This window comes from Bombus vancouverensis, chromosome 8 (assembly GCF_051014615.1).
Source record: "Bombus vancouverensis nearcticus chromosome 8, iyBomVanc1_principal, whole genome shotgun sequence".
NCBI lineage: Eukaryota > Metazoa > Arthropoda > Insecta > Hymenoptera > Apidae > Bombus > Bombus vancouverensis.
The window spans coordinates 14,395,436-14,412,666 of record NC_134918.1 but is presented as its reverse complement, the minus strand read 5'-3'; the positions used below and the strand labels follow the sequence as shown (position 1 = coordinate 14,412,666).

Genomic DNA, 17,231 nt, shown 5'->3' with positions numbered 1-17,231 from the left:
TCGCGATTTCCATCGGTCGCCTCCACTCGGTTAACTGCATCGCTTCGATTTATAACGACCGGCTCTCGTTCGTGGATATTCACCGTGAAATTTTCTCACCTTTGCCGCTTCGGACATCGACGTTCTCCCTTGTGTCAGTTCATCGACTTGAAGATCGTCGCGATATCCAGCTGGATGACACTCGATCGACGTTATTGCCTCGTTTTTATTTCATCGCGAACGAACTTCTCTTTTAAAGACTGCGTTCATTTAAAACAAGAAAAGTTTCATTCTAATTACTTAGGTCTGAAGTTACGTCTTTAGATCCTCAGACTCTTAGGAAACGTTTTCATGAATTTTGAAAAATCAATAATAATTTCAATTTTACATAGCCATTTAAACAGATGTATTTAAACTTTTATAAAAGGTCGTATCTGTATCAATTGAAGTTAATAAATAAGTAGAAAGATTGTTAAATAAAATTAAAGAAAATTAAGAAGGATTCCAGGACCTCTTTGAGCAATACTTTACCAATTAATAATACCGGCTCGATTGAACGAGAATATCCTAAAATATAATTGGTAACAAGAGAATAGTTCACTCACATTGCACTGCGTGTATCAGGTATATCGCGATTGCTGGGAAGTCCATCGGAAGCTTCTTGATTGAATTTGTTCCTAGCATATGGGTCCTCTCCTGCTCGTAATCCTCCTCTCGACACGTATCTAGAAGCATTATCAATATGCAAATATTATTAATTAAACGAGCAAAAATCTTTGTATTTTTTAAGAGAATTCCACGTGAAAATTTTCGTTTATGGGTGGTTCGTGTCACGAACTATATATTTTGACCAGTGAAATAATTAGTTTCAATTCGTCAAGCTGAGAGAGGAACAGAGAAAGGAATGTCCGCAGTTCCGTTGCAGGTACATAAATAGCGGATCTTGCAATGGTTTTTCGTTCGTTTAACAATGCATACGACTGTTATGAGTGCCGATTAGTATTCAGTTCTTGCGCCTCGCATCGAGATTACACTCCGGCCACTTTCCAAATAATACTTTCTATCGCACTGCATCGTCGTGTTCGCTACCCAGCGTATATTAAAATTGTGCAGCGAGTTTCGATGGTGAAATCGAATTTTATATTTTATGATAAATAAATATTCATTCATTTAATTGGAATGAAATTAGAATCAACTTTATTCGAATGATTTCAAGAACCATTAAGTGTGTAAACACTTGGAAGTTGTAGAGAAGAGGCAATAATTCATCAATCGGACTTCGTTTTACAAATAGAAAATAATTGCTAGAACATGCTTAAAAATAGAATATAACTGACAGTATTGTCAGCCGATTTTACCCCTGTTCGTCGAAGTAGTTCCATGTCACCCTTGGGTCCGGAGTGGGTGCAGGCAGTAATTCGGAAGACATGACAATGGCAGTGCCATCAGGGTCCACGTAGTTGCCAGAATTTGCAGCAGAAAGGGCCAGCGACGCAGACTCCTTCAATCGTAGGGCTCTGTTCTCGTTCTGCGAGCAAACAAAAATTGTATAAAGTACAGTTTTATCAAGTTTCGAAATTTCGAGCACAAATATTTCATTCGCAAGACATTGCAACGATAAAAGACCGATTTGATAAAAGCATCTGTTAAAAAAATATTTAAAACTTCTCATAAACGAGACTCAAGATAGCAAAATGCTTATAGTAAAAACCGCACGTTAAGCAGTAATAAATTTCAGTAAGTGTAATAAAAGCTGTAAAAGCCCCATTCCAAGTATTGGATGTTCTGCCATTGCAAGTTGGCATCATACACGATTGTACTATAACTCGCGCGACGCCGATATTCCAGACGCATACTTGGTATCTATATTGCTACACCGTTCGTCGAAGTCGATGCTTAGCACTTCGTGAACATTTCTAAGTTCTGCCATCCATTCTAATGATACTTTGATAAGCCAGCAAGCAGCCACCGCCGAACTATTCTATCCGCCTCAGTAAAAATGTCCTATTTAGTAATTGTTCACTATTCTGTATACATTTAAAGCCTTGAACTTCTCTCTGCATCTTTCTTTGTCTTTCAAGTAAACTTATGTTGTACAAGTTGTTGCGAAATAATTTTTCTATCTCGACAAGTTTATGACAATTTGATAACAAGTTTATAACAAGTTTATAAGACAATTTTCTAACTTGTCGTAATCTTCTTTTGTTATCTTATACATTTCTAATCCATTTTCGTCTACAGGAACAGCTTCACACGCAAAGTGTAACAAATCAAAAAGTTCTTCTCACATTATGAAAGAAACTATCTGACAAACTAATCAACAATCTCTCGACTAAAACACAGCCAAGAATTCGAGGCACGTTTCTGTTCCACGTTGGATAACATCGAACGTTCCTCGAAGTATCGACCGACACTTCGAAATATTCGATTCGCAAACTCGTCGGCTAGTCGCAGCGTAGGCTATCCCCGAATGGCCCGGAGTTTTCAACAGCACGAAATCGATGCAAGAACCGTCGGCCTTCGCGGCTCTCGAGGCCTTTAGTTGGCTTCGGTACAAGAACCAATTGTAAGGCTGGCCAGGTCTGGCTGCACGCTTCGGGGCTCTTTGTATTGACACATCATCGAGATACACCGCGCCGTATTGATTTTGAATCGATATGGAGAGTCGCGCACTTCGTATTTCCGCCGTATGCCCTTTATACCCGGGAGGACACATTGTGCATCCGATATATAGGTCATCGAATTTTGCTCATCGGCTTCCATCCTGGATCTCGACCTCTCTGTTTGCCTAGCATAGATTCGTGTCAGCAATAGGAGTCCCGACAGAACCGACCTGCTGTGCAGATGTGTCTATTAACCGTTGATGTCACTTTGACTTCGAACATTGTGCCCATGATGTGTGCCTTACAGTGGAATGATGAAAATTACGAATAGAATAGACTGCAACGAACATTAGGTCAAGACGTATCTATTTCACAATCGATCGTTCACTAATTTTATAGAATTATATATTTTGTAAAACATGTACCGAAGGATTTGAGACTCACATGCGACTAGATGGAAAAAATTTTCATTTGCGATAGGAAGCAGTTAAGATTCAATGAAAGAATCATAGAGATCTCGAACGAGGCATCGAATTGTCATGGACGGGGCGATGAGCATAAAGTCCTGGAAGGCTTCGTCGTATTGCATCGGGCAATGTCACGGTGCATTAAGATCGGGACGAAACGGGGGAGGGAGGGGGGGAGACAACGACATCGTTGATCGATCGCAGGAACAAAAGGGCGAGCGCAAACAATCCCAACGTCCCGGGAGTGAGCTGTAAATAGCGATACTTTCTACGAGGGTGGTAAATGGCGTGGCTCGGATTCACGGTCAAAGATGCAGAGGAAAGTAAATGACTCGAACGAGAACAAAGGGGCGAGTCGAGCAGTCGATGAAAAACGAACCGTGAAAGCTGAGTTGAAGAGAGAAAGAGACAGACAGAGAGAAAGAGAGAGAGAGCAAATGGAAGGAGGGAAGAGAGAAACGCGGCAAAACGTAGCCGCGATGAAATATTAATTCACGGGTCAGGGGCTGCATTAAACCGGAAGTGCAGTCGGCTAGCCACAGCGCGGCAAGCTGTTGCATCCGGTTCCCTCGCGAACCACGTGACATCGAAACGTGACGTTTGAAATAAACTTGATATACTCGAGAGTTGAATGATATTTTGACGACAGATCCGCCTGCTTCTTTGATGTTTCATAATTTTCCTTGGTTTAAAACTGATTATTGATATTCTGTCAGTGACAATGTTCAATAATTATCTGTTCTTTCAAACATTTAATAAAATTTTACTACGAATGGAGTACATACAATGGAACTGCATTTATCGAAACGAAAGTTTAGTAAAGCGTCATTTCGATTAACCAAGTTACTTAAATTCAAACTTATGTTCATCCCAAACAAGTTACTTGATTCCAAGCTTATGTTCGTATTAATCATGTTAAGTACTTGAATTCATGCTTATAGTCTAATTTCTATCGAATTCCTATTATACGAATTTCAGTTACATGAACTGTTTGCTAACAGATTCCGATAAATGGAGTTCCACTGTATTTAGAATGCTACTGTTGTCGTTTCCTTTGTTCTTGTTGTCCATGACACGTCGAGAAAAGTACATTTTCACGTGTCTGGCAATCGATCGCTCGTCGGAGTTGCACGGTGCAATCCGCGACACGATCGCGGGTTCGTCGCATTATCTCTTTTCGCTTGACAAATTCGCCGCACGTATCCGTCATAAAATTCATTGCGCGTGCAACGATTACGCGAAGCCCCCGGAAATGCAGCGGCACGGGCTTATCGTGATAGACTTGAACAATGACCGTGGCTGCGGTCGCAGGACCAGTGCGCTGCAACGACACGACGAAAACGGAAACATGAAAAAGGCACCGCTGCCGCTACAGGAACCACGTACAATCACGTGCAAACCAGTCCAAATAGCTGATATTCCTTTGTCCTCCTTTTGATTCACGTACCGTTTGCCGAATCGAGTGGAATCGTATAATTCTATCAAAATCAAATGTATCGCGTTTCCCATATGTATGAAATTCCAAATCTATCGTTGCAAAGAATGGAATTTTACAAGTAGTGTTCAGTTCTAATAAATTGACGTTGAAATATTTTGTGCTCCGATTAATAGTCAGATATGGATTTTTATTTGAATTTACAGTGAAATTCTTTTTAATTTTAAAATTATTGAATATATCCAGGTGCTTTCGATAAATTTAATACTGATCTTTATGAACAAATATAAGTATTATAAATCACTCTTGCATCGGAATCGCAATTCTCAAATGTTTGTACGTCAATTTCACTCTCGTTTCAACTTTCCCAGCATAAAATGGAAACACAAAATCACGTACATCGACCATTTGCTCATATCTGTCTCAACTTTAAAAGAAATTTTAACCATAGAAAAACAATATTGGTTCGAAACCAAACAACGTAGTGGAGTAAAAGCGTTTTCTTCCTATGGATCAATAACGTTCAACGAACTGGCAGTTTCTCGTTTCTCATTGTGTTAATTACAGAGTAACGTAGCGTAGAATTTCTCGAACCTCCGCTAGTAATCGATCATCGATGTTCGTAGTTGTAACAACGATTCTATGCCTTCAATCATTTCGTTAAACCTTTACTCAGAAGAGAAGAATAAAAAAAATAAAATGAAAAAAAAAATGAAAAAGAAGGAACATAGCAGAGGTGGATTAAGATTAATGGAACACATGAGATCTATCTTGTAACTGTGTATTTCTTTATTTTAGCTTTGGCTAACCAAAATCGAGTGGGCTGATATTGGCATGGTGCGTGATTCCACGATTATTATCGACGAGGGTCGCATTATTAATCTCGTTATTGCCGCTCAACAATACCTGTGCAAACGTAAGCGAATTAGAGTTAACGATATTGGCCTGTTTCGATATCGCCGCGCGAGAATACATTTTCCCCGAGTAAATTATGATGACGCCGTCATCCGTCACTGGAAGCGTTGTGTCACAGGGTGAACCGTAATCGTCACGTACACTACGCCGTCGCTAATACGATCCCTGATTGTCTGCCTATCCAAACGTGAGTGCTTCACCTTCCAACTAAATTTCCTCTACTTGTTCTACCATGATAGGAAGAAAGATCGTAGATCTACGAAGTGTGCAATTTAAAAATATCGGTACGTGTTGGTAGATAAGCTTAACCAGAAGTCCGAAAATTCGACTCCTCTACAAATGTTTGAAACTTAGGTCGCTGGTATTGAAAATTTATTGGGATTAAATAATATGTAAGGATAGAAAAATTGACTTGAGTAAATGGTATGTAAAAATAGAAAAATTTAGTTGATTGTGAATTGGAAGAATTAGGAGATTATGAAGATAAATAGAAAGCTATGATGGAAATGCTGGAATAGAAAGTTGAAAGTTTCTGTAATTGAAGCAAAGACAATAATCTGAGAAGTTATATGACTAAATTTATATGACTAATTATTATTAATTCTTTTCTCTACATTACCATAATTTAGCATCAATTTACATAAAGAAATGTAATTATTATGCCAGCGGCCTTACATACATTAATATGTTAATACATCGGAATCATTAATGCACGTTTCGCACAAATTATGCATAATACGCATTCATAATAGAATGTAAACGACGAAGATTATAATTGCGATAGTCAGAGAACTAGAGCAGTTGATTAATTAGAATTATCACATGATCAAGTTGATGTTACAATCGAGACTGCCAAGGTTACCAGATTATTAAACTTCAGATTAGCTAAACTATCAGTGGAGCGTAGTTATCAAGCGATCAGGATCACGAGACAATTGGGATTATCGATGTATCAAGTCAATCAACGGACTATTACAACTATCAGATAGTTAGGATGGTCGTATTATCGAAACTATCGGGACAATTGAACCCTCGGGGTTATACAATTATCCAAGTACTCGTGTTACATATTTAATATCAAATTTCGAAGTATATCACGATACGATATAACCGGAATGAAAAATACAAGATAATAAAACCGTAATAAAGAATAGAATAAAGAATAGAACAAATTTTCAGATATATTGAGATTTACTGCTCTGAATCTCAACATTAGGTTGAAGAGGCATATTCCAACCCCTGTTTTTCCACCCTAGGCGGTTCTTCAGCGGTTCCCTGGCGATTTACATTTCGAGAAGAACTTCGGAGAGACGGGGAACGTCCTGAAAAGTACGCGAAAGCCGAGAAACGAGAAGAACGTGGGAGGGTTACTACGCGCCGCTAGCGTGGTCAGATACGTTTCTGGTGAGTTATGAGTAGATTTGCATATAGAAACTACATGCCGCGGATTTGCCAGGATACGTTCTTCGGACAAAGTAGACAGCTGACACTTGGACGCTTAAATTCGTCCTGGTGTCCCGCGCGGATTAAGTCAACCCGCTAAGGATTTAGGAAATCGCCTGAAACCGATTTCTTGAATGGCCATAGCTTAAGTCACCCGTGTAATTGTCTCCCATGCGTTTTATCGTGTAGTATGGTAGCCAAAACATAGCGAAGAAATTAAACTATCCAGAAGAAAACACTGATACTTTAAAGCTAGCATCAGTGCTAGCTGATACTTTAAAGCTAGCATCAATTTAGAGTAATTACATTCTCTTTTAAGATTCCGTATAATAAAAGAGAATGTCGATTTATAGCTGAATTATAAAAGTTTATGCATTTATGGAAAATTTACATGTAAATAACATGCAAAAATATACAAAGAAAAGTGGCCATTATAACTGAAGGTGAAGCTCTACTTAGCTTTTATTCCTTCAGTTGTGTCGATAAAAATATAAATTTGCATAGATATCAGTCTGATTATGATTAACCCTATTTCACGTATAAATACGAAATTGACAACACACAATGTATTTTATAAAATAGTGTGCGTATTAGAAATTGGTTCGTACTGTTTTAACCAAGACGTCAGGTGGTGCTTATTTTAATTTTTTGACTGATTTTAAGACTTTGCTACGTTGTGGCTCCTGCTACGTGCTTAATATTCCACTGCTAACGCTTTCCACTTTCTAGTCAATATCTGCTGTGTGGACTGCACATATCGCCTGTGTTACAAGCTATTTGTTTATTTACCTTCTCGCTTTGTTTATTTACATTATCGGTTTGTTTATATTCTGCATCCGTTTGTTTACATTCTCAGTTGGTTTGTTTACACATTCTGATCGATTCGTCACATGACGCATACTCTAGCGAACACGAGAAAGGAAATTCCTTAGATTTGATTTTTATACATATTATGCTATACATATAATACATTTCCAGAGAATTCTTTTTTTGGTAGCTTGAATTTTTGTCTTTTTCTTTCGAAATGATGGAATCTTGTGAATCAGATGAGCAAATATACACGTAAACACATTTTGAATGAGACAGAATTGAAACTGATCGTACAAATGTTTTTATTCCACGATCAGAGACAGCGCGGCGCGTATATCAGAATCAGGGGTAAAGAGCTTTTAGCCGACATAAATCGGCTAAACTTATCCCGAAAAATCGGCGCGATGTCTGCCGAAGGGAGAATCAGAAAATTCGACGAAAGCGCCTTATACCCGTTCGAGTAAATCTCACTCGATTTATTCTTGGCTGTCATTTTTTCTACGCGTTCAGATAAATCGACCACTTCGATTCTCGAGTGCCTTCCCTTCCTCCAAGCTCTATCTACCGTTAATTTCTCCGAACCTAAAAAACGGACGAGTTAATCCCTAATTTATCCGTGAAAATTTTGGATTGTCGGCGCGTTTCGAAACGGTGCGCCGCGATTTCCCAGCGCGAAGTACCGCGAGCAATCAACGTCCATACCTCCAATTAACCGTGAAATTACACTCGTGGAATAACCGACGGCGAAACGAAACGTTTATTACATTCTGCCGACGTAATTAACGTGGTCCCCGTACGAATTACGAAACGCGACGCAAATTAATGCTATAGTTTTGTGATCCTCGCGATTACTAACCTGTAACAATCTGTGCCCGGTTGTAAAAGCCGTAAACAAACGAAATCACAACGCTTCACAGAGGGGAACGGTCTCGTTCGTCGGTTAATTAAACAGGACCGCCATTGGCGGCCGTTGTCGTTTCGCGAGAGGATTAATCGGCCGGGTATTTCGAGAGGACTCGCGAGCCTGATCGACCTCTCGAGGAGAGCCGACATCGCCTCGTGTGCACAAGATTGCCGCGGTTAATTCCTGACGTATTAGCCAGCGCGGTTTTCAACCATTGCTGGTCGGATCACCATCGGATTTTGGCTAATTTAATGTCTCCACGGCAATCCACTTAGGATCCCAACACAGCTTTCTTGGCCACAGCTCTGTCCTTCTACGAACGTATTTGGTGGACGTGGGTTGACTATTTCTATGTTACGGCCGGGGTAATTGCTGTGGATGCCGGAATTGTTGGCCACGCGCGGTTCCTCAGCTGACGTGGATTGATGTCTGACTCTATTCCTACCTTTGGGATTGTTGCAGTTGATTTATAAGGATACCTACAGAAGTAATTTAAAAGTACTGGTTGCAGAAAGCTGTTTACTAAACATTCTATATAACCGGTACTATTTAAATAAAATACAATAATATATTCTAGATTTAACGATTAGAAAAGAACAATGCACTCAATACGACTCGATTCCTTTAAATTCCGTTTCTTTGAACTTTAATTTTTTTACAATTCTTTAACAATTTATTTATAATTCCTCTGCTTTCCAATCATATCACACTTTTAGAGATCCCATATACACGATACAAATTCTTACCACGCGCGATCAAATTTTCACGCGGCATCGTCTATTCCAAATCTTACACGAATCAACTACCCACCGGTAACATTAAAGTGAAAGATTTTAGTTCCCTAGAGGGTGACTTAGAAGAAGAAGATCGTTGGGCCGCTTCGTCGAGCGAAAGATCCGGTTCGTTTAATTCCAATTATAAACGAGACTCCAAGTTTCGTGTAACTGTACATCAAACGGCAACCAGCCCGCGTTCCTTGTTCGGTGGCTAACAGACTTGAAGGGTGGAAGATCGATACTTACATAACGGGCATAGGGTGAAAGTCACGCCTTCCTCTGATTCGTCTGTCCGAAAAGAAGAATATAAATTTGATCGAGCGGAACCAAACCGTTTCACCGAGTCAGCTAAACAAGATTAATTTCCCAACTCAATTAACCCGCATCGATGAAGAAAAACGAGGAGCAAAAATCAAGGGAGAAAAAGAGAGGAATGAAAAAAAATGCAAAAATCATTGGGGAGTGAAGCGAATGAAATACGGATACCAGTATGGGGGAGGGGGAGAAAGTTTTTTGCCCTGATCTTTCTCGAGACGAGACCAGGTCGTAATTAATTACCCGGAGACGAGAATCTGTATGCGAGTCGACGACGATAGGACGATGAAATTTTTATCCCGAGACAAGATCACCGAGCTGTCTCGGTGATTCTTACTCTCTCAGTTTTACAGTCTATTCTCTACGTTGTTCCGTCCCCTTCTTCTTCTTCCATATATAGATATATAGGCACGCGTAAAAAAGATAAAATGAAAAGAAAACTCGATATTTGAAGCACAATACGTCATCGATCGAGTTCCAGGTACTTCTCTCTTTACTTAGAAGACCAAGGGGATGTATGTCGAACAGCGAACGATAACGACGACGACGACGACGACGACGACGACGACGACGACAACGAAGACTACAGTGATCAGGAGGAACTCTTTAATCTTTCATCAATTCCTTTAATTAACCGGCAACAATAGACCGTCGTCCGCTCGTTCGATCTTTCTGCGGAACTCGAGTCTCTCCGCGAGCTACCAGAGACTCTCTTCCAGGACATATTGCAGCCGTTGAAATCGGACGTCGCAGCCAGAGCCAGTTCTGTGAAAGAACCCTTAGGGGGATGTTTCCTGGCCAGATGCAAGCGACTGCTCCTACTATCCTTTGTAGTCGCGGAACGATGCTCCGCTGGAGAATCTGTCGAAGATGGGCTTCGTCCACTGTGCGTGATACGGTGTAAATAAAGGGTGAAAGTTTGTCACCGAAGCGTGTTTGAATCGCTCTTCACCGGGACAGGTTGCCTGGAAGATGTCTTCTTTCCTATTTTCTTTTAATTTCGTATAATCTTCCTCTTGTCGAAATAATTTCCTTAACTTTGTCGTTCCAAAGTTTCCAAGGCACTTTCTCGACCTTTCAAATAGCTTCTTCAAGCCCTTTGTTAGCGAAAGTTTCGTTCGATTATTCCCAGAAATTTCGACGGACGAAAACGACAGGGAATTATACGTTCGTCCCTTCGATAATTTCCATAGATTATCGATAGGACGGAGGATTCGGCCGGGCTACTTGGTAACGGAAAGCTGACGAACGCTTGACCCATTTCGCACGCTCGTTTCGCTCGTTACTATCGTCTCTGTCTTTTTCATTGAATCGCAGAGTCGATCGTGTTCGCATCAAGAGTCGGCCAAGGAGTGGCCGGACGAATTTTTGCAACGAGCGAAGACGGTTTTTAAGACGGTTCTTATCTCAACGCAACTTCTTTTCGAACTTCCCCGGAGCACGGACAAGCTTCCTATTAAAATTGATTTTTAAACTTTTCCATCTCCTCTCTCTCTCTCTTCCATTTCCCTTTCCCTTTCTCAAGCTTTTTTTTCCCGGTCTGTTCACGAAAGGTGTACGGTACGCTAACATTAGTTAATTACATCCTTGACAAGCTTACCCGCTCGCCAAAGCTCTCGCCGTCTTTAAGTTAGCTAAGCTTTTAAAAAACACCGCGCGTGTCAATACGTTAAGTTGAAACGGGGATTCGAACTTCGTTGTGTAACTTATACGACGCTTCTTAATGGAATTTCGCCGGTTTATCGCCGCGAAGATTACGCCAGATCGACGAACTTTCCTCTTTCGACCGACGAAGAGAATCTCGTTCACGGACGACGTTTAAATTTCTTCTTAAACGTACGTACGCCACGAAATCGCTTTGGCTCCGCGCCAGCAACTCACTTCGCGTTTCCAATGCGAGACGCGGATGCGATAAAAAAGCTTGACAATTAAACGGGCGACTTTATTAAAACGCGTCGCACCTGTGCGCCCGCAAAAACACAGTTATTTTTCTCGCGAGGATTGCCGGGTAAAAAAGGATCAACTCCGGTTTGTCCAACAACGACCCAATTTTATTCCAAAAACCATGCAGTTTCAGTTCAACTACGGTCTCCGTCGTCGCTGTTCGATTGCTTTCCGTCAAAGATTCGCCGAAATGGATCGCTTCCAAGCGTGATGGACAATTGTCTTCCGTTTTAGTTTGATTAAATCGCTTAATCTCGTTTGTTCAGCCACAATGCCTCGTAAAGTGAATTATTATAGGTTCGGTCAACGTATATTGATTGCCAATACGTATCGGAATATATTGCAGAGCAACATTTTTCATACCAGAATTTGTTGCTGAATATATTCATTAAATAGACGTGGTTGATTGACTGTTCCTACACTTGATGCATTTCATATTTTATAACGTAATTAAATTAACTACATAAAACCTATATATTCTGTCATGTTGTTGTATACCTTCTGTTGAAGTGGTTATCACTTCTAAGAAAACTCTACATCTGGTCTTTTTAGTTTTCTCAAGCACAGAAGCCATCGACAGCGTGTAGACAAAAGACTGCGACGAAGACAGACCATAAACAGTAGGCAAGCGACGTTGGCTTCGGGGTTTTCAGTTATTGGGTAACACAGCTAGCGTGCGGATCTGGACCAGCTCAAATTATATTCTTACTTATAATTACACTTCTATTTAAATATATTTTCTGCCTTACAATTTATCCACGAGTTTTCTCTGTTTACACATCGAATAACCTCAACACCTTCCATTATAGTTAAATGTAATAAAAGTGTACCATGTAATGTGTTAAGCGGGAACATGTTTATTCAATGGATTTCGAACCAAATTTTTCCAGAGGCGAAACCGGAAATGGAACATTTTTATTCTCCATGGTACTATACCTGAAGTAAAAACTTTCCGGAAATAAAGAATTGTTTATCTACAAACAGAGAGAGAAAGGAAAAAACAATAAACCCAGTTTCGCGCCATAAAATAAAATCGCTCATACGCGTATTTCATCGAAATCAAAGTTTTTCAAGAATTACACGCACAGTGACCTCTACTTTTTCATTTCACAAGACGTCACAATTGAACGACGAAGCTTACAGAGGATTCGGGCTTGCCTCGAGTAGCCAAAGTCGGATCAAGCCTTATTCACGTCGTAGTGCTTCCTTTGAATTCACTTCCCCGCATATTTTCCTTACCTCGGCTCAACAATATCATACAAATACTACTCTCGTAGATTTTCTTGCTTCAGACCGGGCTTTCCGTTCCACGTCACTGGTCGCAAACTCACGCCGAAACGTTAAGAGAAACTTCGAGTCGGACGTCTCGCGGTGAAGAATCGTCCAGCCTGGGATCTATGACGTGCACGGAGATAGATCACGATGTAAGTCAATACGTCGGGTTGGAAACAAGAAGAGAGCTTTCCTGTGTCCCCGCTGCCTGGTCTCTAATGTAAATTTACTGTCTGCCCGTCGTTGCTACCTGCTTTTTCCACGTTGAACAGCACCCTACAGTTCCAATGTTCTTTTTGTGGCCAGCATAAGCAGCAAGTTCGAATTTTATTGGGAAAGAACGGCCAAGTATCGGATGGTCGTTGAAGGAAAATTCCTCTTCGTGTATAAAGAAGACTTATTTGCGTAACAATAGCAGTGAAACGGGTCGAGAAAGGTTCGAGAGGTCGATGGGCAACGTTACGTCGAGTGTAATATGGACGTCGCCGGATAAAATTGTAACACGTTTTGAAACCCTCTTACTCGAGGCCTGGCTCAGTCTTCTTTGAAAGAGGAATTTAATATTCAGCTCGCGTTCTACGCGCTTTAATCGTCGATTGTTTCTGTGGTAATGTCGGACAGTATTGGACCGCGGGGATTGTGCATCCGGCAGGCTCGGTTATTGCACCGTGCCGTGACTTCGATTTTAGTGAACGTAAATCAAAACGGCGAAACGCGCGTCAAATTTCACTGGTACCAGCGTATTGTATCCGCCGGAAAACTTCTTACCCTAGTGCGGCGTGTGATCTCCCAATTATTTCAAACGGAGCATCGGCCGAAAGAGAAACTTGCGCTTCGAAAACTTCTATCATACCCTCGGGGAGACGTTCAAATCGAAGGATTGGCATAATCCGGGATCTCGAATTAATCGAACTGTCGGATTATCAGAAATAATAGCCAACGTAGCGCTGAAACCTTCGTTGTCCTATAACACTAGGAACCTGGGACACTTTAATGGTGTCGCTTCCGCGCTCGATGGGATGACTGATCAGGCTCCTTGGTCTTCCGGTACGGTTATCAACAAAAGAGGTATCGTCGAACATCTAGGCTCACAAGCGCATTCGCCAGTCCAGATTGATTTTGATGGATGAAGACTCGGCCGAACGCGGTTTTCTTCCAACTCATCCCACGTTCTGAGTGCTACCCTCTTTTTAATTTCTCCGGTGATCCACGCCAGCTGCCCTCCGATTGTTTCAAACTCGATCGAGGGAGCAACGTCGGGTCAATGAGATGTGCATAGTCGAACGTTTCACGGAGCTTCTGCCGGAGATTTTAACCCACTTTCAGGTTGTTCGTACGTCAGAATGTGATGTATGAGCACGTGATTGGGCATTTTCTGTGGTAATAATGGAAAAGATGTAATAGAATTTTTGAAGAATTAAAAACGCGCGAGAAACAGACACACCAAGTGATCATGGAAAATGGGTATTTTAAACATAAAAACAGAATAAAATTTATTGTAAATTAAACGACTCGATTAAGGAAAAATTAGAAACTTAAGTGAATCTGATATGAATCTTTCATGCTATCAACGGGAAAAGGGAGATAGAATTTTCTGAAAACTAAACGCAATATCTGGGGAATACTTTTGAAAATAATAAGTTCAAGAAAAATTCCTCGTTGAATTCAACAAATAGGTAATTACTAATATCAAAAAATAGGAATTATAAAGTATCAAAAAACAAGAAAAATAGATAAATAAATTAAATGTAAGTTGAATCGCCAATACGGAAAGATAGAAATGATAAAGTATTAAAGAACACGCGCATTTCGGAAACACAAAAAACACCAGTTCTCCTCCTGGTTTTATTTGGTGCGCGTTCTGGATGGAGAGTCACGTCGGTTTTAATTAATGGAAAAAGGACGTCGGACAGGTATCGCCGTATCGCGACATGCTTCCGACGGAGGCGATATTTCCCCATGAAAATTTCACGAGACCCGTATACGGAACGGCGCGCTTTTTCCACCACGCTGCGGTGGATATGTGACGCCGTTCGTACGCCTCCGACGAGAATGGTTTTTTCTCAATTTACAATTTCGTCCTGCTCGTTTTACGAGGACATAAAGCGTTTATAAATTTCGTGAATCGTGGTTGGCTTCCAGCCGTTCGACGTGTTCCTTGTGGTTAATAAATAAATTCGTTTTCATCCTTCGAGTATCCATGAATGAGTAACGAAATTATTCGAGGATCCAAGATAAGCTTCCAAAGAGAAACGCTAAGCATTACATTGGTTTATCTATATGTAATATCCTTTTTCGAGCACGTATAGTCTCTCTATAATATTCTGCGCCTAATTAAAGCAATTTTTTTATGATTCAATGCACTTCCCCATTGACTAATTGATTTCATTAATCCAGATTTATAAGAATTAGCAGTCCTAGAATTCAAAAATTCTCATAATGGAATTGTTACAGCTTTTTCATCCAGCTGTCTGTTTTAAAGTAATTTATACATTTAAAAAGTGTCCAGATGGAATAGAGAATGTCTTTAACATTCTCCAAAGGAATAAAAAAAAGATATATATAGGTAAAAAACTTGATTTCCTACGCCCGAAATTTGTACAGTTACATTGTCTGCGAACGCGACAATATTAAGTTCCACACGAATCGATGAGCGTTCTCGTTTCTCGATGATGTATCGACGCGAGTGTCACCGAACGGTCGGAGCCAGGTCCCTTTTCGAAAATTCACCAGTTCGAAACAAACCATCATCGACGAGGTGGCACGCGAATAAACCAGGAATCGTTGACAGATAAACCGGACGAGGAAAACATTAATAGATTCATACTGGTTGGCCACATGAATCGGAGGGCAGCGCTGTTTTCAGGCATTTTATCTCTATTTTCCGAGCGCGCGAATACCACGATCGCATCACACAGAAACATGCGCATTTCATATTTCTGGAAAAACGCGCCTGTGATTTTCGAGAGAACACGCATTTGATATCAGCCAAACGTACAGCTAACTAATGAAATAGAAAATATGGCTACGATGCACGAATAAACTAGAAATTCTTGTGCTTTTGTCCGGTTTGGAAACCCGATTTCGTATTTGTTAATACGCTTTGAGTAATTCTCTTCGGTTGCCAGGTCTGTGGACTGTTGTTTCTAAGGATGAACAACACAGGAGGAGGACAAATTTCAGACCGTAAGAAAATATATTTGTACAGGCCATTATTCGTGCTGGCAAGAAAAATGTTGGTTTTTAAATCTCGGTCGGTTCTTGCATATTTTCGCGTTGGAAATTCTTGAGGATCCTTGCAGAAATTTCCACAACAACATTGAATCCGGTACTATCGAAATTCGAGGAGATTGTTTCATGTAATTATACCAACGAAGCGAGGGTTCCACGCGCCGTTCCTGGCGGGCTAAGTACCCATGGAAACAGGATTGCTAGGAATTAGAAAATGTGGTCGATAAGTGGCTTCGACAGTGTCACGTTGAACAACATGAGCGTCGATTACGCCTGTGCCGCTCGTTCTCGGAAATGCCTTCCATTAGAGAAATAATGCCGTGGCGTCGGAGGATTTTCACGAGGGATTAGATTTCCGAGCATCGATGGATTCGGACGTCCAGTGACGCGGTGAATTTTTCGCCGAGACTTGTTAATGTCACTGTAACGTTAATGCGAAACAACAATGTCGTGTCTAGTGATATTCTTTCTGGAATACAGAATTACTCGTCACGGGAGACAGAATGTACTTCGTCATGTAGAAAAAAAATACGAGATAAATGAAACCACTGTCGTGTTGCACGAGTTTAAAAAATTAAAGAGAACCGTATGGTTAAATCACGGCAGCGCGCCTGACCACGTACGAGTTCGTACTACTGCAGCGTGTATTGCTGCTTCAACTGACTTTCGTCTAAGCGTTCGCAGGTACAATAAATCGCTCGCGTGTCAACGTTGGGGTAATGAAGGCAGTACACATTATGAATAATATTCTTCCTATGCTAATGTCATAAATGTACGATTATATAGGTCATAAAAATTCACAATTGAATGTAAAATAATCATTCTAGAGATAACAAATCGAGATTAGAATATAATTATTCGTGTTACGTTCGTCATTATAATCTAATTTAACAAGGCAGATAAGAACAAATAAACGGACATTCAGTGTAGTTTTTTACACGAAACGTAAAAAATTATACATTCATGATTTTGGCATAAAAAGGATGATATATCATATTAAGAATTATAAACAATACTATGCAAACAACCAGACAATCGGAATCCTGATAACTGTGAAAAGTTTTATATTTCAAAATTAATAATTATTTTAAATGAACACATTGCCAATAGCCTGATAAACTATTCAACGTGGACAAA

The 17,231-nt window shown here is 40.4% G+C and overlaps 1 protein-coding gene across 1 annotated transcript in view; it reads right to left on the bottom strand.

The window, feature by feature from the left end:
- The window catches only part of Pgant2 (polypeptide N-acetylgalactosaminyltransferase 2), a 200,895-nt gene that overhangs the window by 45,735 nt on the left and 137,929 nt on the right, over positions 1-17,231 (bottom strand). The window contains exons 2-3 of the mRNA XM_033327468.2: positions 1,338-1,507; positions 585-704 (exon numbers count right to left, since the gene is read on the bottom strand). Of these exons, the coding sequence (XP_033183359.1) occupies positions 585-704; positions 1,338-1,507 (290 nt within the window). The remainder of the gene's footprint in view (positions 1-584; positions 705-1,337; positions 1,508-17,231) is intronic.